This window comes from Mustela nigripes, chromosome 14 (assembly GCF_022355385.1).
Source record: "Mustela nigripes isolate SB6536 chromosome 14, MUSNIG.SB6536, whole genome shotgun sequence".
NCBI classification, from domain to species: domain Eukaryota; kingdom Metazoa; phylum Chordata; class Mammalia; order Carnivora; family Mustelidae; genus Mustela; species Mustela nigripes.
The window spans coordinates 98,060,348-98,087,598 of NC_081570.1; the positions used below are offsets into that span (position 1 = coordinate 98,060,348).

General features: G+C 35.5%; 1 protein-coding gene across 2 annotated transcripts in view; it reads right to left on the reverse strand.

The window, feature by feature from the left end:
* TRIM33 (tripartite motif containing 33) overlaps window positions 1–27,251 on the reverse strand; it is a 118,727-nt gene that overhangs the window by 34,867 nt on the left and 56,609 nt on the right. For both annotated transcript variants that reach the window (XM_059375808.1, XM_059375807.1), the window contains exons 5-6: window positions 4,203–4,319; window positions 1,179–1,293 (exon numbers count right to left, since the gene is read on the reverse strand). In XM_059375808.1, coding sequence (XP_059231791.1) covers window positions 1,179–1,293; window positions 4,203–4,319 — 232 coding nt within the window. The remainder of the gene's footprint in view (window positions 1–1,178; window positions 1,294–4,202; window positions 4,320–27,251) is intronic.

A 27,251-nucleotide genomic window follows, 5' to 3' on the forward strand; every position in this document is an offset into this window, starting at 1 on the left:
TTGTTTAAATTCAGCATATTAGGAGTATTTGGCAGATTTATCACTTGGTATTTCTGTATATTTTAGTATTAAGAGGCATCTTTTCACTCAAAAATTCTTGAAACAGTTTAAGAACATTACTTTAGACCTATACTTAAAATGTACTCGCAGTAACTTAAAAGGCTATCAAAAACAGTTGCTGCTCAATACTCTCCATTCACAGTCCTTTTGAAAACAAAAATCTAACAGTTAAATGCATCAGCTGGATGTACAATAGGAAAGAGACCTCCAATTTTAAGAGTATGTGTGAGAGTACTTTTAATCTCACAACTGTGTCTCAATAAAAAAAAAAAATGTATTTCAAAAGACAAAATTCAGAAATAACACTGCCAACATAATTTCTTTCATTTCTATTTAACTATGTGTCTAATATTTCTACAATGGTCTGTGAAGGAATGAAACAGACAAAAAAAATACTGTGGAAAATTTGAGGTTAATAGTAATGGAAGTAAAAAAACCAAATACATAGTTTAAATTGCTACCATTTAATGGTGCAGAAAACACAAACCTGTATCATCTAATCCTACTACAGAGCACCAAATTTCGAAAACCAATCAACTCTGTTCAGTAGAGGGGATGCTTTGTTCAAGACTTAATTTGGATTTCACAAAATTGACTGAATTCTTATCTAAAAATTTGTATCTACATATTAATCTCTAAATATGCAACACAAATACAGTACAACAAAATTATCATTAAGTTTAAAGTTTATAAATTTCAAAATGAGCACCATTTTTAGCAAAACTGTGGAATATTTTTAAAAGAAAAGTAAAACACACAAAGGCTAGACATTCACATGTAAAAATTAAATTAAGGCCCTATCTCGGGGAAGGGAAGGATGTAGCAGGTTGGCTTTGTCTTTGTTTATAGAACATTTTAGTAATAATTCTTTCATTCCTAAGAGGACAACTCTATCTCCTAATTTATGCAGCTAAAATCACTATTATTAAATTGGACTGCAAATTAACTAACTCAATAAAGCTCTATTTTCCAATAGAAAATGAAATTTTAAAAAATGTTTTTAACTTTCTTTACTTCCATGCCCCCCCCAACCACTCTAAAAGAGCTTTCAATAAACATTAAAAACAGCTAAAGAGCAACAGAAGCAGTTTTTGTTTTATTTTGGCTTTGAACCGTACCTCTAGCTGCTGTAAGAGAGATTTTCCTTTCTTATTAATTTCATTGATAAGGGTGAAAATGGCCACTTTAATTTCCTGTTCTACTCGTTTGTTAGTCTCATTTACTTCTTTTATCCTGAATAAGAGAAATGCATCATTAGGTTATTTATCCTATGTCTCTGAATCATCAACTATTACAGAAATTCATCGAACTGGGCACTTAAAGAGAGTAATTAAAATTAAACCTTTGTCAAAATGTACAACTTATGTTTCGGTAGACCTGAGCAGTCAATTTGGTCCAAACAAGTTATATATAAAGAATGGAATATGTAGTAATTTTAAATTAAATTTATAAAGGCCAGTTTACTAGTCTAGATGGCAATCTCCTTTAGTTTCTATGACATGAATGTGATACATAAACATCTGACATCAGCAATTGCTGTCTAGTGTCAAATATGGCATGTTGCATCCACTAAACACTTTTTAAGAAAAATGTGCAAAAAAGAACAATGTTGCAAACAGTAATTATCAGTTAGAATAATAGGAATTAAGCTTTGAAGAACTTATTTTCTCCTATAACTTAATCACTTCAAATGTGGGTTCTGATACACGCTCCCACCCCATCCCGCATAGGTTCTTCCCAAAACAGTTTTCCTACTGTACAGAATTAAGGATATAAAACAACTTCAATCCATTTACAAAATGTGCCAGATGTTTTAGAATAGGTATAAGCCCCCATTTCGGTAATAAAAGGTTTAGTTGCAGATATGAAACAGCTAATAACCTATTTCATAGAGTGGGGAGAGGGATCCCACCAATATAAATACATAAAATGTTAAACAGCCAAAGAAAGTAGCCTTCAACTTTTATACATTCTACTTCTTTACAAACTATTTCCCATACTTTCAACCTCTAAAATGTCTTTTATTTGCCCAATTCAAATTTGAGTAACTTTAATACAGTCTGAGTAATTATAATGTAATTTTCCCTCCTTTGTCTATATTTCAGCACTTGTTTGGGCACTTATTTGAAAATTTTATTCAGTTCTGTCCTTATCTTACTAAAGTAAGTGGAAGATGTCTTTTTAAAAATAAGAGAGCTAATTACTATGATAATGTAGGATTCCAACTTAAAATGACTCAGCCGCAGACTAAAATCATTGAACATGCTAAAAGCAAAAAACTGTTAGCCACAGTCAAATCCTCATTGGATTCAAGCAGGTCTATATGTGTTCAATTGTGAAGAAATAAATCAATGTACATTTAAAAAATGGAGACAGATCATAAAAGAGTGTCTAAAGGGAAGTATTACTGGAGATTTCAATACTTTAAAATAAATCTGAAGATGAAATCATTAGTCTCCCCAACCCTCTACAATTCTATAACACATAAATCTCTTGTTCTACTTTTCTACAAAGATTCAGAAACACATATGCAAAATATGTACAAAGTATCTATATAAAAATATGGGACTGCCTTATGAATCAACTATCTTTCTCTGAAAAGGACGTTCATCTATTATTTATGAGAAGACAGCTCCCACCCTCTCCAGTATCACCCACAACATAGCAGAATCACTAAAACATCCTGACTTTTTCCTAACAATTAACCATCCATAAATAGTGTATGCAATATATTAGTGTAGGGATATACAGTTGACCCTTGGGCAAAGTGGGGGTTAGGAACACCTACCCCCATGAAGTAAAAAATTCACGTAAACCTTTTGACTTCCCAAAAGCTTTAGCTAATAGCCTACTGCTGACCAGAAGCCTTACTGCTAACATACAGAGCTTAATCAGCTTAGCATGATTTATGTTATATGTATTACATATTATAATCTTACAATCAAGTTAGCTAGAGAAAAGAAAATGTTGTATTTATTGAAAAAATCTGTATAAGTGGACCCTCGCAATTCAAATCCATGCTGTCTTAGATCTACACCTTCAGAGTAGCCTTTTCTTTTGGTATCACTGATTCTTAAGATGAAAGTTCTACTACCTTATAGTCTAATATATAATATACTATTCATTCATCAATTTAATACTTTTGAATATTGTCATTTTCTATCATTTTAATCATCAAAAATTAACTTAAATATCCTAGAAGTACCTAAAAGTCCCATTATTTGTGAAACTGAAAAACAAATACTTATAACCCTATTCATACCCTCAGGAATATACAGATTTTAATTATACCAGCTTCAGGTGTTCATCTTTCTACAGAGTCCTCACCTTGTTAATGTACTCCTTTATGGAACTTACTCCAACTTGACTTATCAATAAATTTAGTTCATTTAGAAATGAACCTGAATAGAATTTTTAAATGCTGATGGTATTACTGATAAAAATAATGCCAATAGTTAAAATTTGAGGGCTTACTATGTGCCACAAACTGTTCTATACATTCATCTTATAATACTACTACTAAGAGAAGTAGTATTTTTAATTCTTGCTTTACAGTTGGGAAGGTAAATTTATCCACCATTCTTTTCATACTCTCCTCTATACTATGTCTTCCACAGAGTTAAAATTTGTAATTCAACTCTCCATGTATTAGTTGCTTTTTCCACAGTAATTTAAGGCTTTACAAAGTTTAGAGTTTTGCTGATTATAAAGTGGTCAAAGATGTATCTTAAGAGGACTCAAGGGCGCCTGGGTGGCTCAGTTGGTTGGACGACTGCCTTCGGCTCAGGTCATGATCCTGGAGTCCCGGGATCGAGTCCCACATCGGGCTCCCAGCTCCGTGGGGAGTCTGCTTCTCCCTCTGACCTTCTCCTTGCTCATGTTCTCTCTCACTGTCTCTCTCTCAAATAAATAAATAAAATCTTTAAAAAAAATAAAAAAAATAAAAAAAAAAATAAAAAAAAAAAGAGGACTCAAAATTCTGGTGAATTAAATCTTACTTAACAAGTATTATAATCCAAACTCAAACTTTTATCATTTACCCTTCCAAAAATGTGTTTTCTATGTATGCTTAGTATGTAAACTGACTTACTATTTTTAATAATTCTTTAAGTGAAATTATGGTTTTAAGGCAACACACTTACCTATTCTGCACCTGAGTAGCTGCAAAATGAACATAATTCTTCTTCTCAAGAAGCTTAGCCAGTAGATTCTCAATTGCACCTTTCTGGTTTTGAAAAGCTTCTTCCAAAAACTGGTATCTTAAAACAGGAAAAAAAAAAAACTACATTTAGAACAGAAAATTTATTATTAAAATCCTTAAAATCAATTGCTACATGACTCAAACTTATGACCTTATTGAAACGATCAATATTCTATGCTGCCCTCACATACCTTACCTCGACAGCAACTCTTAACTACAAATCCTTTCCCTTCTGACCCAAGCCTGAGAAGCCATTTGGTAAGACAAAAAAAAAATTAACTTAAGAACTGCTCAAATGCTCTTATGTTAGAATTTTGATTCAGAATTACATTTTTTAAACATCCAAATATTGGAATACGTTATACATTTTAAACCATAAAATATAACATTATAGAAATACTTTCAAAAGTGGAGGAACTACCCATAGTTTTAAAATCATAAAACCACTACTACTACTACTGTGATATATATTCCTTGGGCTTTTTATTATGTATTTTTAAATACAAGTATATACAATGTATGTGCAATTTTACACCTGACTTTTATCTCATCTTTACAATCACCACTTGAAATAATTTTTCAGTTCTCCATACTATGTAGTCAAATTTTTCCAGAAGAGTTGAACCAATTAAAAATCACCAACACTAGTTTTATTGTAGCTTTGTCAACATGAGTGGTATCTGTTATTATTTCTTAATATTATTGTGCAAAAATTTATACTTAATAGTAAAGACTACAGATTTTTGGCTACTAGGAAGGTAGGATGGTTTTCTTTCCTATTTTTATTCCCTTTGTGTGAGTTACACATTAAGTTGACAAATATTTTTGGGATTCTTCTGTATGCTAGGGATACATGAGTAAATAAATCCATTACTGTTCATATTCTTATAATAGGCACACATATGAAATGATACTATACTGTGGTAAGAACTGTAATGGAGGGGAGCCTGAGTGGCTCAGTCTGTTAAGTGTCTGCCTTTGACTCAGGTCATAGTATCAGGAGTCCTGGGATTGAGCCCCACATCAGGCTCCCTGCTCTGCCTGCTTCTTCCTCTGCCTGCTGCTCCCTATGCTTTCTCTCCCTCCTTCTCTTAGATAAATAAATAAAATATTTTCAAAAAAAGGAACTATAATGGAGATATAGTCTTAACAAGAACACAGCCTTAATACCAAGGAAAGCTTCACAGTGAAGTGGGAATAGTATTATCATAAGCTAAATACAGAGACATATTTAAGGAACTACAAAGACTTCAATTTAGCCAAAGAAAGCCAGGCAAAGGTCAGAATATGAGGTAGTAATTATAAAATCTAGAATAAGGCTGTAAAGGGCTGGGTGTACCATGCTAATGTTTGGATTTTATCTTCTTAGTAATGGGAAACCCTTGAAAAATTCTAACCAAGATATAATAATCAGATTTATGCTCCAGGAAAATCATCAGACAGAAATATAAAAGATAAATCCAAAGAAGAGAGAACAGGATGACCAGCTACAACTCTATGACAGAAGCTCAGATAAGGTATCATAATACAATACTAGCTGGCACAGCTGCACAAACAAGCCTGAACAATGGACTCTGTCAGAGAAATCAGCACCTTTGGTGATTTGGGAGTTTACATGCTGCAGTTAAAGTAAGGTCTATGGTATGACCTAAAAATTAAATGCCTAGCTAAGACACAGTCAAGAAAAGGTCACTGGAAATGAGTTCAAGATACTGACAAAGGTATAACTGTCTATGTAGATACTGAAATCATTAAAGGCAGGAATTGAGATTAAGACTAAGACTATGAGTATCTAAATTTCTGTGCCTTTAGTGAAGGTCTCACTTAAGGCAAATTTAGGAGAAAAGGTTAAAAAGTTGTGAACACTGAGGAAAGTTTGGTAAGATGAAGGAAAATTCTGCTTAGTGCTCGGGTTCAAGGCGTGAAGGCAAAATGGACAGCAATATGAGGAATGGTGTAACAGGATATTCAGCAAGTGAGGTTTTTATTTTGTTCGTTGCTTTTAAGAATATTTTATTGTAATAAAGCATACATAATAAAACTGGCCACTTTAAGAATTTTAATAATTTGTTTTTAAAGCAAAACAAAATGAAGCAAGAAAACAAAACCCAAATCCTGTCTGCAATATAAAGTATAATAACACTTTATGATTTATGTACAATATTAAACAGCAAAAAAAGATGTGGGAGTTTTAATTTTAAGTTAAAACTATCAAAATTAATTAATTAAAACTATCTAATGTTAGATAGATACATAATCCAAAGATTGTTGTTTCATTTCATTCTTTCATTGAAGAACATTTGATTTACTCCATACACAATTTCTGTATGTCCAAAATAAAATTTTACTTTGTTAAATCTGTATAAATGAAGTAGGAATATGAGGTTACCATGCTACCATGACTCAATGAGCTTTAAATTAACATAAAGAAAGATCTTTTGACACAGAGTTTTATTATGTCAGTAAATAGAAAGGCACCTGGTAGAAAGGTCAACCAGTATCATAATTCACAAAATTGTAATTCATAAAATTTAACCTGGTACTAATTTATTTCTCTCTCAATTCAATATAAATGTTTCAGAATCCTGTTTCTAGAAATGTCTTGTTGATTCATGTGAACAAGTATTAAGCAAACAAACTATGATATCCCTACATTTAAGTATGTGGTTTCTTAACCACTTATACAGGAGTTGACATCTGAGCTGGATGTTTACGGATGAGTAAGAGTACTTGAGGTAAGCCCTCACACTGGGGGAAAACAAAATCTGAATGTGTATTAGTACATAGTTCTGAAGCTGTCATCTTCAAGGCTAGGGAAAAGAGAGCAAAACGAGAAAAGTGGAGAAAAACAAGATGCTAACTTGCACATTTTGCTTAAGTTGCATTCAGATAATAAGTAATAGTGAGCCATTAAGGAATTGAATGAAAAGTGATAATCAGATTTATCTCTGTTCATTTGACTAATTTCAATTATATTATTAGAATAAAATACTAACTGGATCTTGAACAACAGAAGAGCAATGTGGAAGGAGTTTTGTCTACAAGCTACTTCGATTCTCCTACCTAAGAGAATAACTAATGCTGCATTTTCTTTTTTAGCAAATCAAAATTATAGTCGAAATACTTCAGAAACGGGGAGAAAAAAGAATAACCAATAAGTGGATTAAGTATAATGTCAATCGCAGGTGCCTCGGTGGCCCAGTCAATTAAGCACCCCAACTCTGTATTTCGGCTCCAGGTCATGATCTCAGGATCCTGGAATAGAGCCCCAAGTCAGGTTCTGCACTCAGTGGGAAGTCTGCTTGAGAATTTCTCTCTCCCTTTCCTTCAGCTCCTCCCCTCCTGCACTCTCTCTCTCTCTATGCCTCTCCAAAATAAACAAATCTTTTTAAAAATATAATTTTGATTAATATATAAACACATGAAAGCCTTTTCTTAGCTGTTGATCTTGTAGATCAATAAGTGATTGTTAACCTGTGCTTCTACTCACAGTGAGTTATATTCAGTATTTCAAAATGTGTAGGTAAAAATTACAGATACCTATGATTTACTTAGGACAGGCAGGCTAGGTAAGACTTTCTGAGCTTTTGATTAGAATCACAGAAACTCAATATAATATGTATACCACTGGTTACATAGTTTGAACAGTCATCATCATGATTATATGTGTTTTATTACTGAGAAATAAATTATTATTATTTAATGTAGTTTGCTAAGAAATTTTTGAAAACATGGTTCTCAGAAGACTGGGAAATGAAGGAGGGCTTTGAAAAAAACCCTGAGAATCCATTATCTTACAACTTCAAACTATAACTTTTGAAAGCTCATTCAGCTTTACTAGGTCATGAGCTGTACAGGGATGCTACTCTCCTTTGCCAAGTATTCACAGTATTATTTAGTAACTGTCAGCATTTAACAGTTGATAAGATTTTACTCTGGCACTTCTAGGAAAATATATCATCTTAGTTTATAACCCAACTGAATATCTTGGGAAATATTTTTAGCTAGTATGTAATAATTCTGACTCAGTATCTTTTTTTTTTTTTAAAGATATATTCCTTTTTATTTTTTTATTTTATTTTTTTTTTTAAAGATTTTATTTATTTATTTGACAGAGAGAAATCACAAGTAGGCAGAGAGGCAGGCAGAGAGAGAGAGGAGGAAGCAGGCTCTCTGCTGAGCAGAGAGCCCGATGCGGGACTCGATCCCAGGACCCTGAGATCATGACCTGAGCCGAAGGCAGGGGCTTAACCCACTGAGCCACCCAGGCGCCCGATATATTCCTTTTTAGAGAGAGAGTGTGTGTGCACATGTGTGAGTCGGGGGATAGGGAGAGGGAGATAATCTCAAGCAGACACCCTGTTGCGTGCAGGGCCAACTTGGAGCTTGATCTGGCAACCCCAAGATAATGACCTGAGCTAAAACCAAAAGTCAAGGACTCAACTGACCGAGCCACCCAGGTGCCCCTCAATTTCTTTTTTAATTCAGTACTTCATTTTAAGAATTACATAAAATTTTAGTTTCACTGAACCTATCATCCACTTTCAAAGGTATCTATTTATAGCCAACTTTGTTGTATCCCCTCTTGCTCTATTTTCAAGATTACTTTGAAAAATCCCAAACATATTCTATCTAAGCATTTATCAATCTATATACAGCAAGAGCTGTTTTGAGAACCATGTTTTCAGATGCTGTGCTAAGTATCTTACATGGATTCTCTCATTTAATCTTTAGAAAAATTTATTGATATATGTACTATTACTATCTGCAGAGTAACAGCTGGATAATTTGGACAACCCTGTGTGTTAGTTCTTCAGAGAAATATATAATAATAATAATAATAATATTTATCCTACAGAACCTGTTCCAAGAGTTAAATTGGTCAAAACACATGAAGCACTTAATAAGCAATAGTACTTTGCTTACTGGAGCATAGTAAGGGGCTAAAATTAATTGTCACTGCTACTTTTTGCAGTAATTTTAAATGATTTGCATTATGACAATATAAAGCTTCAAACCTTCAACAACAAAAAGCTCACCATACACAAAGACCTAATGCTTTTAAGAAAATTTTTAAATGAGGCTATGTTCCTTATTTAAAGCTCTGTATGATAATAACAATATGATGATAATAATAATAAATAATAATAAAATGATAATAAGCCCTAAGAGTTCAGGAAGAGTTGCAGAGAGTAGAAAGTCTGAAAAACAATTAGAACCTAAAAGCGTAGAAATTTCGAGAAAGCCTGGGGAAGACATAAGGATTCTCACATAAACAGAATAGGGAATAAAAGCCAACTTTAAATCTCAAAGGGCACACAGTGACATCAGTTGACATTTCAATTTCGTATGACTTCAGTAGTACAACAGGCTATTACTTTCTAATGCTATATTCAAATTCACCAATATTTTCTTCTATAATGTCTAATCTGTTAATCCCATCCAAAATCAAACAGGGAAAAAAATGGGGGCCGGAGGGAGCAATGTGGTGGAGAGACAGAAGAATAGTGAGTCTGGGGACAACTGTAATGACACTAATATATGTATAACTGGCTTCCCCAAATGGGAAGGTAGAAGAAGAAAAAGAAATATTGGAAGAAATTATAATAATGGAGTACTTTTCCAAATCTGATGAAAAATATAACCCTACAGATCTAAAAACCTCAACATCCTCCAAACACAAGAAACATTAAGAAAATTACTCTAAGGCATATTGTTTCCAAACCATATGAAGACAAAAAAAAAAAAAAAAAAAGATAAAACCTTTAAAGTAGCTAGAAGGAAAAAAAGAGACATTATATACAGACCAATAAAGACAGAACAGACAGGGCACATGGGTGGCTCGTGGGTTAAGTGTCTGCCTCTTGATTTCGGCTCAGGTCATGAGACTGAGCCCTTGGTCGGGTTCTGCTGGAATGAGCGTGGAGCCTGCTTAAAATTCTCTCTCTCCCCATCCTCCCCACTCCCGCCCCCTCCCTGCTCGTGCACACTCAACCTCTCACATAAACAAACAAACAATAAACCTAAAGAAGGTAAAAGGAATTAAGATGAATACACAAAATAATGTGGGAAAAATACAATTTAGTGGGAATCAACAACCCAAAAGTTGTTTTTTTTTTAAAGCTAATATTGTCAAATCTATAAAAGACTGATTAAGAAAAACATAGAAGGCACAAATAACTAATATCAGGGATTAAAAAGAGGTCACCATCATACAGCTCTTAAGACATTAAAAAGGTATTAATTTAAAGATATTAATGAAACCTTGTATTAAGAAATTGAAAATCTAAAATAGAAATCTGAGAATCTAGGTAAAATGAACAAACTTATAGAAAAATGTAATGCTACAAAACTGAACAAGAAGATATAGAAAACCAGAGTTTATAGTTAAAAAATAAATATAACCAAAGAATTCCTAGCCAAATGGGGTTCTTGACTGGCTGGCTTAGTCAGGTGGTAGAGCATGTAACTCTTGATCTCAGGGTTGTGTGTTCAAGCCCCATCTTGGGTGTGGAACCAATTTAAAATAAAAAAAAATGAATAATAATAATAAGAAGAATTTTTTAAAAATTCCTGCCCAAAATACATATCCTAGAGAAACATACGTACATGTATCCCTAGAGATGTAAAGAAGTCTTATTTTTTTAATAGTAGCCAAAAGTAGAAACAACCCACTACTGTCAATAAAACAATGGATAAAGGATGGCTCAGTTAGTATAGCATATTACTCCTGATCTTGGGGTTATGAGTTCAAGCCCTGCAGTGGATACAGAGATTACTTAACAATAAAAACTTTCAAATATAAGTAAAAATAAAGCAATGGATAAACTATATATAGCCAAGAGGTTCCCAAACTTTCTTGAATCATGATGCCATTTAGTGTCTCAGTAATTTTTTTCACAGAACTAAAAGAAATATCTAACACTTCCATTTATCAAGTGGCAAGGTCAAAAAATAAACCAAAACCCTGATTTGCTAGATATTTTAGTCATTCCTTACACTGTACTTTTAGATATATATGATACTGTCTTGTGATTTTAAAACTTGTAAGTATGCAGTCATTAGTGACAGGCAATGAATTCTTCTATTTGCCAGGAAGTATTCAAAGAGTAGGGATATCACAGTAAACAAAACAAAATAGGGTCTTTTTCTTCCTTTCCTTACATTCTAATTAAGGAGAAAAAAAAATTTAAGTAGAGTTACATGATAGAGAAGACACAAGTAGCAAAAAATTCTAGATCAGAAACCCAGAAAAGGGTTCCTGATGAGTTTGCACCGAGATCTCAAAGAACAGAACCAGCCATGAAGAAATCACAGATGAATCATAAAATGAGAGGCATGTCTACACTGCTGCAAAGGAAAATGACCAACCAACAGAGTTTTTATTCTTATAATAATTCAGCAATTACCATTTTGACCAACACACAGCTCAACGAACCTGTCCCTCTACTAAATAACTGATTACTCTGAATGCTTCTTTCTCAAATCTTCTCTCCTGATATTCCTGTCATTCAAGCTAACTGTTAGCCACACCCAATTCTCTTTCTAGTCATAAGCAATCATTCTGCTAGGTAGGTGAATCTGAGACTTACAAGTTCCTCAGATAATCTGACAGGCACACAAACTAGAATACTAAAATCAATAACTTCTTTTCAGCAAAATCAAAAGGAATTAACTCTATTTTGGAGTTACTCACTGAACTGAACTACAACTGAACCATACACTCAATCTAAAGACTCATATAGAGTCAAGACAGAAAGGACAGTCAGTTGTTTTTTTATTATTGTATAGTCATCATTCAGCATGGCCTTCAAACATCTACTAAACAAAAGAGCTGAATGAATACTAAGTATTGAAACAAGCTGCTTTTTCTAACAATCAATGTACCAGATGAAAACAAAATACTTGGGGGCACCTGAGTAGCTCAGTTGGTTAAATGTCCAACAACTGAGCTCAGGCCTTGACCTCAGGGTTGTGAGTTCAAGCCCCTCACTGGGCTCCACACTAGGCATGGAGCCTACTACAAAGAAGTTAAGAAAGAGGAGAGGAGAGGAGAGGAGAGGAAGCAAGCAAACAACACACTTAGAAAATCTTGATTTGTCACCATACTTCTGAATCTAGTTCCCTAGAAAACTGATGGTACATATGAATTTATATGTCATTTTTACTGGCAATTTGTGGATTTTATCTGAAAGGCATCTGTAACTTTGCAAGAGTTTACAGAAAAAAAAATGAGTTTGGCAAACGTTCTTCCTAAGTAGAGGTTAGCAACCTTCACTGAATAACAACCAGCAATTTACCAGTATTTGTAAAATACTGTAAACAAATTTTGATACCTGACTGTAATGTAAAATTCTTATCTAACCAGTCTGGAGTAGGACTAAGGTATCAGCATTTTTTTTAAAGCTCTCTAGGTAGCTCTACATCTAGGATTGAAAAGAAAAATATCTGCTCTAAAGTTTATTTATCTATCCACCCATATATCCATTTAACACTATAAAAGTCTAATACAAGAAAAGTTACTTCTCAGGAAAGTATTTTAGAGAAATTTCACTTACATAGGTCCATTTAAGTGACTTCCATTATAAACTATCTTGCTCTTTAACAAAAATGTCTGACATTATATTTTAAGTACACTCTCTTACACCATAATGGTCCTAAAAATCTATAAACACCCAACTATACACAAAACTTCAATCAGGGATAAAAAAAAACATTAAGGTAGGGGCGCCTGGGTGGCTCAGTGGGTTAAAGCCTCTACCTTCGGCTCAGGCCATGATCCCAGGGTCCTGGGATCAAGCCCTGCATCGGCTCTCTGCTCAGTGGGGAGTCTGCTTCCTCCTCTCTTTCTGCCTACTTGTGATCTCTGTCAAATAAATAAATAAAATCTTAAAAAAAAAAAAATGAAGGTAGAACAAAGGTGCCATCCACTCTCAGCCGTGAAGAATAAGTTGTACCAGGCTATCCCTGCCACGAGAACTATGAAGTAAGACAGAAATATGTGATAACTGTTATTTAGTCATTAGACTACACGCTGAGAAATTCTGCAATCCTTCAGAGAGCCCCACCACTATCCTGCCTCTCTGTCTATAGATAATTTGGTGACAGCTGGCACAGAGAACTGGAGACCAGAGCTGAGAAGTCTCTTTGAGCTGAGGAGGCCATGGTAAAAGTCTGGGACTACTGAGAAACCAGAAAGGTCACACCTTAAAAGAAAAAACTATACTTGGGGGCGCCTAGGTGGCTCAGTGGGTTAAGCCTCTACCTTCGGCCTAGGTCATGATCTCAGGGTCTTGGGATTGAGCCCCCGAGAGAGAATCCCAAGCAGGCTCCACGCTAAGCACAGAGCCTAGTGTGGGGCTGATCTCACAGCCCTGAGATCATGACCTAAGCCAAGATACCCAGATGCCCCAAAGACAGCTATTTTTTTTTTTAAAGAAAGCACTATAATGTTAAATTTAAAGGGCATGTATGAATAAATGATACGGCTTAGTATAAAGGAATAAGGGTTTGATAAACTGAATTATCCTTTTGTAAGTTTACCATATTCATAATGCAGGAAATAGTACAAGACTTTTAAGAAGGCCTTAAGTTAAACTGCACATCATTAGCCCTAGAGCAATCATTAAAAATAACAGAACTGGGGTGCCTGGATGGCTCAGATGGTTGGCCATCTGCCTTCACCTCAAGTCATATCTCCAGGGTCCTGGGATTGAGCCCCAGTCAGGTTCTCTGCTCAGTGGGGAGTCTGCTTCTCCCTTCCCCTACACTCCCACTCATACTCACTCATGTGTTCTCTCAAATAAAATCTTTAAAAAAAAAATAATACAATTAGAGCTTAAAAAGCTAAAAGTGAATGTAAAAATCAAATACCAAAAACGGTTTTATTAAGTTGAAACATGGCAGGGATAAAAAAAACCACAGAAAAGAAAAATAAAAACAAAACTAAATGGTAAGCTTAAACCATATCAATAATTACCTTAAATGTAACAGGATTAGGGTGCCTGGATGGCTCAGTCAGTTAAGCATCTCAGGTCAGTCAGTTAAACACCTTTAGCTCAGGTCATGATCTCAGAGTCCTGGGATCAAGCCCCACACTGGGCTCCCTGCTCAGTGGGAAATCTACTGCATCGGGCTCTCTGCTCAGGAAGGAGCCTGCTTCCCCACTCTCTCTGCCCGCCTCTCTGCCTACTTGTGAACTCTATCAAACTAATAAATAAAATGTTTAAAAAAAAAAAAAAAGGCTAGGACCTCCATGGGGCACCTAACTGGCTCAGGAAGAAGAGTATGTGACTCTTGATCTCAGAGTTTTAAGTTCAAACCCCACACTGGGTGTAGAAATTACTTACATATTAAAAAGAAGAACAAGGGCCTCTAATTAAGAAGCAGAACAAGCAGCCCTCAACTATTTAAAAAATTAAAAACTGACTTCTGTGAAAATACACACATATAAATGACAACTCCTATACGTAGGCAGGCCTGTCAACTCTTTTTTTCCTATATCTAAATTAATAAGTATCTGTTGAGTAGACGAAATGTCTAAATGTGCGTCAAATACCGTTCTATGCTCTTGGAACACAGTGAACAAAACAGACACCGATCTTCATGAAGCTTATATTCTAATGAGAGGAACACAAAAAATTAGTTGTAAGTTACAGAACATGTTTAGAAAGTGGTAAGTGCAATAAAAAAAAAAAAAAAAAAAAAACCTAAAACAGGACAGGATTGGGGTAAAGGGACAAATTGCAATTTTAAATACAGTGATCCGAGTAGATCACTGACAGTTACATTAAGCAGATTTGATGGATAAATGGAAGTTCGCTATGCAAATAAGTAGACCAGTTCTCCCAGGTAGAGAAAAGAGGGAGGCAACATTATCTCTGCCATGTTTTAGAAACAACAGAAGCCAGACTGAGTGGGGAGAGGAGCAGTAGATGAAATACAAGCATACAGGCCACTATAAGGAATCTTTTACTCTGACAAAAGTGGAGAGCCACTGCAAGGTTTTGAGCAGGGAGTGACTATGACATGAGACTGTTCTAGTAGTTAAGAATAAACTGAAGGAGGGCAACATTACAAGTACTAGGATGACTGAGGAGACAACTGTAGTCATCCAGGCCAGAAATGATGGTGTCTGAGACCAGCCTAGTAGAAACGGAGCTAACAGCAATGAGATAGTAAGAAATTTTGAGATTCAGGGATAGATATTGAAGAGGGAGCCAAAAAGATGTTCGGATAAGTTTGAGTTTGGTTATGAGAAAACAGTGGAATCAAGGACAGTGCCAAGATTTCTGGCTTATGCAATGGAAAAAATGCAACTGCCACAAACTGGGATAGGGCAAGGATGCCAGTAAAAAAAGATCTGGAATAAGTGATCAGTTCTATTTTGGATATATTATATTTGAGAAAGTTGACACTCAAGAAGAGATGTTATAGTTTATAGAATAGACAAATCTGAAAGTTCAGGAGAGAGTACTGAGCTAGAAATAGAAATCTGGACATCACCAGCATATGGATGGTATTTAAAGCCATAAATCTGTAACTGCAGATAATGAAGTAATGCCTGGCACATCCAACATTAAGAGATGAAGGAAAATGAGCAAATGAAACTGAAAAGTAACCAGTGTAGTAGGAGGAAAACTGAAAGAATGTGGTCTCTTGGTAGCCAAATAAATGACATGTATTAAGGGAATGATCAACTATGTCAAATGTTGCAGATGTGTTAAGTAGTAAGATGATGACCAAGCAATGACCTCTAGATTTAGTAATGCAATGGTTACTGGTGACCTTGAAAAGAAAAATGTTGGTAAAACGTTGATAGAGAGAAGGGGACAGGAGAAATTAGGAGACCATGATTATAAGCAATCCTTTCAAAATATTTTGCGGCAAAGAGGAATGGGGAGAGCTCCCCACAGGGAAAGTGAATTAAAGTTTTACATTTTCTTTTATTTTTTAAAGATGTAAGGAAAAAATAGCGGAATATTAAAATCCCAGAGCGGGGGCACCTGGGTGGCTCAGTGGGTTAAGCCTCTGCCTTCTGCTCAGGTCATGATCTCAGGGTCCTGGGATCAAGCCACACATCAGGCTCTCTGCTCGGCAAATAAATAAATAAATAAATAAAGTCTTTAAAAAAAAAAAACAATAAAGTAAAATACTAGAGGGAATATTGCTAGAGTGAAAAACTGACATCAGCAGAGAAAGCCAAACTGCTGAAGCAATTTCCTTGGCTGTAGGAGATGAGATGGAATCTCTACGTGTGTAAGCAGAGAAACTGGCTTCATAGAAGAAGAAAATTCAACTAAGATAACAGAGAAATGAAAAATGTGGGTACAACTGCTTCAAAGACAAGATGTGATGGAATACGTCTGCAGAAGTTCTCTTTGTATTGTTTCAGTTTTCTCAATGAAGTAGGAAGCACTGCCAATATCTGGGGGTGATGATGGATGATGGAATGTTAACAGAAAACAGAATTAATACATAGTATGACAGCCAGGTAACATTAAGAGTCTATTTGAGGTAAGTGGTCATGAACTGAGAATAAGACCAGTGTCGTGGGTTTTTTCCTCCCATGATGCTCAGCTGCATAAGCAAAGCATGATGGAAGGGAATTTTAATCAAGACTGTGGTTTAACCTAGAGACCTCAACCAAGTAGGATACAAGAGTCAAGGGAGGGAGTAAAAATGATTAGCCTGAAGTTAAACTGGAAAAGGATTAAGTGAGAACATAAAGGAATGAGGTAAAGTGAAAAAAATAGTACTATCAATGGATTAAAATAAAAGTCACTGGAAATCTGACACTAAGCAGAATGGGACAGAATAATGAGATGTGGTCACAGAGAAGAATACATGAAACTGAATATAATTACTGGAAATGCCAAGGTCTAGCGTACAATCATGGATGTGACTGACAATGTAAAGGACACAAATTTTAGAAAGGAGTTCAAAGAACAAAGACTAGAATATCTGAAGAGTCAAATATGCATATATTAAAACTGCCAGGAATTAAGACAAGAGTAGTATCTATATAGATGACCTCTGAGTTAGAAACTGTTTGAGGGATGAGTCAAATGACCCATGGGTTTTTATATGACAGCACCAAATGAGGAATAGCAATGATGACAGAAGATTAAAATTTAGATTTTAGGGAGGAAGGAAGAAAGAATGTTCTATAGCTATATACCTCAAGGTCCAGTGATACATGAAATATCAAAGTAAAAATAGCCACCAGTTAAGAGGGCTGCAGGGGAAGCAATGTCCTCAAGCTCTGTTTCCACTACAGCAGAGAAAGCACAGAAAAGATCTAAAAAGAGATTGAGAATAAAGAGATGCTGGTGATGACAAACCATTAATCCCAGAGAACACAGTGGCAAGAGAGATATACCTGTCATATGCACAGCCTTATGGGAATTAAATTATGCCAGATGAGGGGAAACCTGGGAATGCAGGGCTTTTTTTAGGAGACTAACAGGGATAAAGAACATGGTAATGTTATTTCTAGTAAGTTTATTTTTTTTTTAAGATTTTATTTACTTATTTGATAGAGAGAGCACAAGTAGGCAGAGAGGCAGGCAGAGAGAGAGGGGGAAGCAGGCTCTCTGCTAAGCAGGGAGCGCAATGAGGGACTAGATCCCAGGACCCTGAGATCATGACCTGAGCCGAAGGCAGAGGCTTAGCTCTCTGAGCCACCCAGGCGCCCAGTCCTAGTAAGTTGAAAACAAATAATGATGGAGAGGTACAAATGGTGGTGAAGAAGGGTGGGTCTGGGGCTTCCTCTTACAATGTGTTAATGGAGAAGAAAAAAATTTTTAAAGATTTTATTTATCTGACAGAGAGAGACGGATCACAAGTAGGCAGAGAGGCAGGCAGAGAGACAGGGAGAAGCAGGCTCCCCGCTGAGCGGAGTCCAATGCAGGGCTCAATCCCAGGACCCTGAGACCATGACCTGAGCTGAAGGCAGAGGCTTAGCCCACTGAGCCACCCAGGCGCCCCAACACCAACTATTTTAATGATAAAATTAGATTGGGCATGATAGAAGTAGGGGAGATGGTAATATAAATGTTGATTTTTTTAGGCCTGCCTAAAATAATCTCTCTCTCTCTGTTCAATAAATAAATAGAATCTTTAAAAAATAGTTGGTGTTTACATTATTTTAATATCTCAAATTTAGTATCCCCAAAACCTGACTACCAATTCCCTAAAAACACCTAACAAACACAGTAGTCTTCTCCACTTCAGTAAATTCAATCCTATCCTTCTACTTACTCTTAGTAACCTGAAAGCCAAAACTCTAGGTGTTAGTTTTGCCCCTCCAACTCATACAACTCATACATCAGCAGACCCATACATCACAATTTCAGGTATTAAATCCAAATTCCAAGCATTCGTAGAACTTGATTACATCTTATTATCTCCAATGTTAGCACTGTAGTCTACACCACCCCTATCTTGTCTAAATTACTGAAAACAGCCTAACTAATCTCCTAATTCTATCTTTGTGCCCCTTTACTCTCTCTTCACTACAGATAGCAAGATCATTTGAAGACAATAATCAGTCACTACTGATTATTCTGCTACTCGAGGCTTGAGTGTCTTACTCAGACTAACAGCCAGCATTCTTAAAATGGCCTACAAAGCACTCAGTAAGTTGGCCCTCTCTGCCTCTCTAACCTCACCCGATACCAGTCTTCCCCTTGTTCATTCCATTCAGACATGTAGCTCCTTAAGGAAGTCAAGTATGCTAAGATCTCTGGCCCTTGCCAGTTGCTTTCTCTATCTGAAACATGCTCCCTGGCTTACCAAGTTTAAGCAGGGTTGCTCCCATTCTTCCTTCAGTCTCTACTCAAGGTCTACCTCATCATGGAAACCTTTTGAAACTATCCTATTTAAAATAAAAACACTCACATCCACATACCTTGTCCTAACTTCCCAGCTTTTATTTTTCTCTGTAACAATCAGCATCTGATATATTTACTACTTGCTTGACTCTTATGAAAAATTAGGTCCTTATGGACAATGAGTTTAATTTGCTCAATGAAATATACCATGCATAGCACTCAGCAGGCATGCAATTATTTGCTGAATAAATGAGTAAGTAAATATTGGCCAGTGATAAGCCAACTTCTTTTCTTTATAGAACTTTTTTTTTTAAATTAATGAATGCCCTCTGTTTTCTTTTAATTTTCAATTTACCAATCCCTAATGAATCTCATGTTCCAACTGATAAGTCAAAAATCTGTCAATATTATTTTTCAAATGATCTAACAATACCAAATTTATTAGAAGTGGTTCCATTTTTAAATTTTTTTTCCTGGAGATATCCTCAGTCTTAATGCTTCAGTTAAACTAGCTACTGTAGAGTTGTTGCCCAGAATGACATTCACAATTCATCATTTACTCTCTGGCTGACTGACATTTTTGTGAATCACATTCTCTAATAGTGCTCCAGAAAGAGGTGCATGGGAGGCAGTTTCTGAGTCCTTGCATGCTGAAAAATGTCTACATCTTACTTTCACATTAATAATTTAGCTACAGAAGTGGCACCAGGCTGGCTCAGTCAGTGGAGTGACTCCTGATCTTGGGGTTATGAATTTGAGCCCCACGTTGGGGGTAGATTACTTAAAAAAATTTTTTTAAATCTTGAAAAAATACTAACAATTTAGCTATAGAAATCTAGCTATTAGCTACAGATATCTATTGAAAATCTTTCCCTCTCAGCTCCCAACTTCTTAAATCACTGTTCCATCTTCTGTCTCCTGGTATTGCTATTTTTAAGGATCCTATTTAGTCTCCCATTTCATTACATGTTGCCTACTTTGGAAATTTTGCTGATCTTCATTTTAATCCATAGCATACAATCATTTTATGGTGAGATATACTTTTTTATGGATTTTTTTAAATCAAATAATAGGTCTTTTCGGATGGCAACTCTAGGTTCTTAGGAGAGTTTCTTGGATTACTTATTTGATCACTTCTTTTTCTATAATTTGTATTGCTGGCTCTTGGTATCTTGTCATTTTCTTATCTGTCCTTCTTTTTTTGCTCTATTTTCTAACTAGAGTTTAGGAGACTAATTTATCTACAAAACATATTAATTTTTTATTTCAGCTATCATGCTTCTAAGAACTCTTTCTTAATGATTTCTTTATCAAAGATTCTATCCTTACTTTGTGACTAATAGCTTATCATATTTTTAAGGATGTCAAAATTTTGTTTGATTTTACATTTCCTTTTGTTCCTATATTATCTTATGCCCTTCATGGCCCTCTTATTCAGTGTTTCAGTCTCTTTCATGTGGGTGGCTGTGTCAATCAGAAATGTGTACAGCTGCAGTGACTAATAAAGACACATGTAATAAGACCAGATGTAGCTAATGGTGCTAGCTGAACAACATCAAAGCGACAGTCTCTGAGATGATCTTGGCTTTACCTTCATGAACATATAATGGTGTCACAGTACCAGGCATTACATTCTAATTCAAGGAAGGAAAAAGATGGAAAAAAGCTGATAACAGCAACATTTGTCCCTTTTAAAAATCACAAACTAAGCAGAATTCCATTTACATTTTATGGGCATAAACCTGGGGTCAGATGCCAGAAATGCTGAGAAAGGAAATATTTAGCTTTTCCAGTCTCTACATGTGAAGCAGACAAGAGTGGGAAGAGTTAAGAATTCTCAACATAGCCCACAATGTACGGCATATGGTACATGAGGGTGGCTCTATTCAAGTGTCAGATGATGCTTTCATCCATTGACACTGAAATACATTTTTTTAAAAAATTGCTTAGAGTCATGTGTGAGAACAGAACTATGAACTGATAGGCTTCACGAAAGACAATCTTCTTAATTAGAAATGAACCCCGGGGCGCCTGGGTGGCTCAGTGGTTTGGGCTGCTGCCTTCAGCTTGGGTCATGATCTCAGGGTCCTGGGATCGAGCCCCGCATCGGGCTCTCTGCTCCGCAGGAGGCCTGCTTCCCTCTCTCTCTCTGCCTGCCTCTCTGCCTACTTGTGATCTCTGTCAAATAAATGGATAAAATCTTAAAAAAAAAAAAAAAAGAAAAGAAAAGAAATGAACCCCAAATGTCAACATTTAGAGGTCTCTTCTGATCACTTTCTCCAGAGAATGAAAAGACCTCTCTAATTCCAGAGAGGAGGATAGCAAGGAATAATTAAAAAACAAAACAAAACAAAAAAACAGTCACCACTGGCAATGTGGAAGCAAGTCAGGGAAAGTAAAGAGCCCACAGTTTAATGCAGACTTCATTTAACCTCCCCAACGTCAGCCATTTACCTCATCCCCACTCTCCATCTAGACCTAGTATCACCAAAGAGAGTAAGCCCAAATTCTATGATACCTATCATCTCTAAATCCTGATCTATAGGTATCTAGGAATTAAATCACATAGCTTCCTTTATATATCTCCTTTGCTGGCCCTTGGGTTGTTATTCATTCAACCTACTAGGTCAATTATCATCAGATCCATCATATACTCAGTCCATTGCCCAGCTTTTGAAAAATTCACTAAAATATCCCTTGGTGTCTCTTCTCTCGTTTTCATTTTTTTTTAAGTCTATACTTATTTTATTCATTAACTGCAAACAGAGTTATAGAGGGAAATGAGATAACCCCATGGTAGAGCTAGAAACCATGTAATGTTCAAAATTGTACAAAATTTCATAAAGTTCTATAGTTTTCTTTTTGAGAACTTCCAAGGCAATAAAGATTAAAGACATTAGCACCAAAGACTTCAATACAATGTTTGTAAAAAGAGAGAAAAAAGAAAATACAGGTCACAATGTTAGTACTAATAGCTAAACTGATACTGAGTACTTACTATGCTAAGCACTTTACAGGTAAAATTCTCATTCAATCCCTATAGCCAGCTTCTAAAGTTGGTACTACACTTTCTGCATTTAAAAGATGCACAGAGGCACCTGGTAGTTGAGTAATTAAGTGTCCGACTCTTGATTTTTGACTCAGATCATGATCTCAGATCATGAGCTCGAGCTCCAGAGTCTGCTTAAGATTCTCTCTTTCTGCCCTCTCCCCTATACTTGAGTGCATGCTCTCTCCCACTCTTAAAAAATTATATATATATATAAAATATATATATGTGTGTATATGTATACATATATATATGTATATATATGTATATATGCTCTCTCCCACTCTTAAAAAAATAATATATATATAATATATATATAAAATATATATCATATATATGTGTATATGTATACATATATATATGTTTTAAGAGTGGGAGAGAGCATGCACCCAAGTATACATATATGTATATTGGTGTATATATATATTATATATACTATATACATATATACATATATTGTATATATGTATATATGTATATGTATATATGTATATAATATATATACTATATACATATATGTATATTGGTGTAAATATAATATATATACAATATATATATTGTATATATGTATATAATATATATATTATATACATATATTCTATATATGTATATATGTATATGTATATATGTATATAATATATATATTATATATATAATATGTATATAATATATATTATATATATTGTATATATATATAGTATATATAATATATATATACACCAATATACATATATGTATACTTGGGTGCATGCTCTCTCCCACTCTTAAAACATATATATGTATACATATACACACATATATATTATATATATATGTATATATATATATTTTATATATATATTATTTTTTTTGTTAAGAGCTTTATTTATTTTGTTAAGAGCTCTCTCCCACTCAAAAAAGTGTGTATATATATGTGTGTGTGTATATATATATGTATACATATATATAAATGGCGTGCCTGGGTGCCCCAATTGGTTAAGCACCCCACTCATTTTGGCTCAGGTCATAATTTCAGCGTTATAAGACTGAGCCCCACATGAGGCTCCATGTTCAGCAAGGAGTCGTTTGGGTTTCTCTCCCTTTGCCCATACCCTCACTCAAGTGCACATTCGCTCTCTCTAAAATAAATCTTTTTATTAAAAAAGATACACAGGCATACACACATCTGAGTTCATCTTTATCACTAGAATATGAAGCAATTATTTTTCAAACAGGGTAGAGAGGACCCAAAACTACAATTACAGACTGTATGAGTCAATAATGATTATGGAATGAGATTAAATCTTTTTGATAAACTAAAGATTCCATGTAAGAATCTAAGTACAACAAAACCGAACTAAGAAAGAATAAAGATATAAGAGAGCTCTGAGAATTAGAAAAATTTTAAGGAACAGAATAAGTGACTTTAAGAACTGCATCACTCAAATAATCAATAAAATACTCAAATCTATGGCCAGGCTAATAAGGAAAAAGAAAATAAACTCAACTGTACAACATTATAAACAAGAGATAGAACCAGAGATTTTTGTAAAATCTTAAAATGGTATTTAATTCTAACTGAATATTTTTAAAATTTCTAATGAATAGGTAATTTTCTAAGAAACTATAAATTATCACAATCACATAACTGATTCAAGAGGAGATGGGAAACCTGACTTGATCAATAAACATACAGAAAATTGAGACTCCTGAAGAATCAGTCGTAAAAGACCTTAAAGTCCAGGTAGGGAAAACGAGTGGGAAAGATGAAGCAAAACTGTTGGTGACTAGTTTTAGGGGTAAATAATTCTTTTTTTTTTTTTTAAGATTTTATTTATTTATTTAACAGACAGAGATCACAAGTAGGCAGACAGAGAGGGGGAACCAGGATCCCTGCTGAGCAGAGAGCCCGATGCGGGGCTTGATCCTCAGGACCCTGAGATCATGACCTGAGCCGAAGGCAGAGGCTTAACCCACTGAGCCACCCAGGTGCCCCTTGAGAAGATTTTTTTTTTTTTAAAGATTTTTTAAGGATAACTATTTCTGACAGATAAGGAACGCGTTTTATAAGTTAAGAGAAAGCATTTGTAAAGGCAGAGAGTTTAAAACAGGATTTGCTACTGTTAAGAGCACAAGTAGGAGTTAACAAACTGTGTAATAATGAGTTAACCTTAACAAATAGGAGTTGGGGTTTTGTCTCAGTTATTAGGAGTACTGAAATGTACTACCTGATAAAGTACTTTGTTTATCTGGCACTTTGGCCTACATGCTAAAGATAGGGTATATAGTGGGAGCTTTAGGTCACCCAGAACAAGCTCAACCTCAGGAGGGGCTAAAGATAAGTCAGTCACACTGAGAGTGAAATCTGTTCTATATGACAAAGCTCCAATTTTTATAAATTTTATAAACTTACATCACAAATTTTATATTTATAATTCTAGACACAGAGGGTCAGACGAGCCCCCTTGGTTGGCAATATTCCATGTATACTGTAACATATCATTGTTGGGAAGAGTTAATTATGTCCACGATTCCACTGAGAGAAGACAACCGGAACCTCCACACTTGGAACACTCCTAGACTTTGCACCATACATCTTTCCTTGAATGATTTTAATCTGTATTCCTACACTATCCTTTCGGTATAACAACTTCCAGTGAGTTCAAGCAAATTACCGAACCTGACAGTAGCCTCAGGAAATCCTCAATTTACAATAGGTGTCAGAAGGGTGGTTTGGCGGGCACCTGAGTGGCTCAGCTGTTTAAATGTCCAACTGCTGAGTTCAGCTAAGGTCATGATCTCAGGGTTGCTGAGATAGTTGCGTTGGGCTCCGTGCTGAGCATGGAACCTGCTTGGTATTGTCTCTCTCTCTCTCTACTCTGCCCTTCCCCCTGTGCATGCACACACTTGCGTGTGCTCTCTCTCTAAAATAAAGTGGTTTGGGTGCTCCTCAAATTCCGCACTTGGGTGTCAAAAGTGAGGGGGCACTTGTGCATTATTCTCTAACTTCATAGTTGGTATCAGAAATGGGAGTCTTTAGAATGGTCCTTACTCACTGAAATATGAGGTTTGGGAAGAGGAAGGATGAGAAAACAGGGGTTTATGAACCTTTGATTCCTGGATGACTACCTAGTCATTCATGGTCTAAAATTACAGCTAAAGTTCCTAGAGGTTAAGTTATCAGTGGAATTTAGAAACGTAGACCCAACTCCCTAAAACTGACTCCGTGGAAAAAAAGGAAATGCGAACCAGTAAGAAACAAGTTAGTTATACAATCATTTGGTTATTGATTCTGCAGCAGCTAAAATGAACAGTGTGTTGGGACAGATACTGACATTGGGCAAAGCTTAGGCTTCAGCTAGTCTGAACTATGGCCACTTCTAGCCTCAGGGTCACTCCAAAGGGAAAAAGTACTCTGGGAAAACAGAGAGTACCTCAATGACCTCTGGTCACAGAATGTAGTCCAACTGAGGAAAAGACAAAATCAAGAAACTAGTAAAATCAAAGAGTACAGTCCAAAGGAATGTCTCATTTTGTAGATCAATGTTTCTGGAAGGAAAACCTATACTAAAATACTGTGAGAATGACTATCTGGAAGCAGTACCATTGATTCTGAATGATGCAAAACAGACGAGATCAAAGTTTGAGCTGATGCAGGACACACAACTCAGTAGTGAACAACCAAAGATGGCTATCCATAATTCAGACTCACAGGAGGTCATTCCCAAGTGGATAACTAACCTAGTAGACTAGATAAATGATCCCATAAAATTTGCTGACCCTGAAATACAGGAAAAGGACTGTACTCCTATAAATGTGGAGATTCCCCAAACATTTCTTATGCTAGGCATATTGGATTAGCATTATGAAAAATAGGATATTCACCTACTGAGTATGATTCTTACTGAGGTTATAGTAAACACTGTGATTAAGGGGGACTCTTTCACATGGGCACCCCATGTAACCTTACTGCCACAATATTTAGCAACAACCTAAAAACCCCTTATCAGATCTATTTTCTCAGGTTCCCAATATGCGCCTTAAAGATGCTAAGAAAACTGGAGAAATTTTCTTGAGAAAAAAGGAAAAAATAAATGGGAGAGTCAAGGGATTTAACACAGCAAGATAAAAATCTTCAGATGGCTATTAAAAAATGGGATGAATAAAGCAGATATTGATGAGGCTGGAACAAAGATCTTGATGTAGCATGACTAGAGGTCGTCTGGTGGACCAATGAAAGTTTTTGCTGCTCCCCAACATTAAAGGGCCCTAAACAGCTCTGCTGTATTTACCCCCATTTTAGAGAAATTTTAAAAGCCAGAGGATAAAGAAGACAGTGAAAAAACCAGACCCGGAATTACCAGGAGTAACTATCCTATAAATTATTTTTTTAAGATTTATTTATTTATTTGACAGACAGAAATAACAAGGAGGCAGAGAGGCAGGCAGAGAGGGAGAAGGAAGCAGGCTCCCTGCTGAGCAGAGAGCCTGATGTGGGGCTCGATCCCAGAATCCTGGGATCATGACCCGAGCTGAAGGCAGAGGCTTTAATCCACTGAGCCACCCAGGCGCCACTATCCTATAAATTAATCAAATTGAAGACTGAAGGAGAAGCAAGGGTCTTCTGGTTCAACCCACTGGAGAACCCAGTTAATATGCATTTGTGTGGGTGACATAGCCAGGGAGTGGATAAGAGATATTTCAGGCACTCCTTAACATGAGAGCCCACTGCACTATAATTCTAAAATGTTAGAAGTCCTAATGAGGAGCTACAGATAGACTGGGAGAAGCAATAGTTAACAGGATTAAGGCAAAAATTTGGATGAAAGTTGGAATGTCAGAACAGACTTTCTGTGAAGTTGTTACATCTCCTTCACGTGACTATATTATTGGAATGGATGTTATATCTGACTGGTATTGTAAAACAGAAGGCATATAAATTCATCTAAAGGCCAGTCTTGATTAGACATGCTAAAACAGGAACCAATGAAACTGAGCCCACAAAACTTAATTTGAGACAGTATATGATACCTGGTGATAGATTACCACTCTAATGATAAATTATAATAAGCCAGAGTCTGGTAACAATGAATTCTCTAAACAATAACAATGTATATGTAGCCTGTGG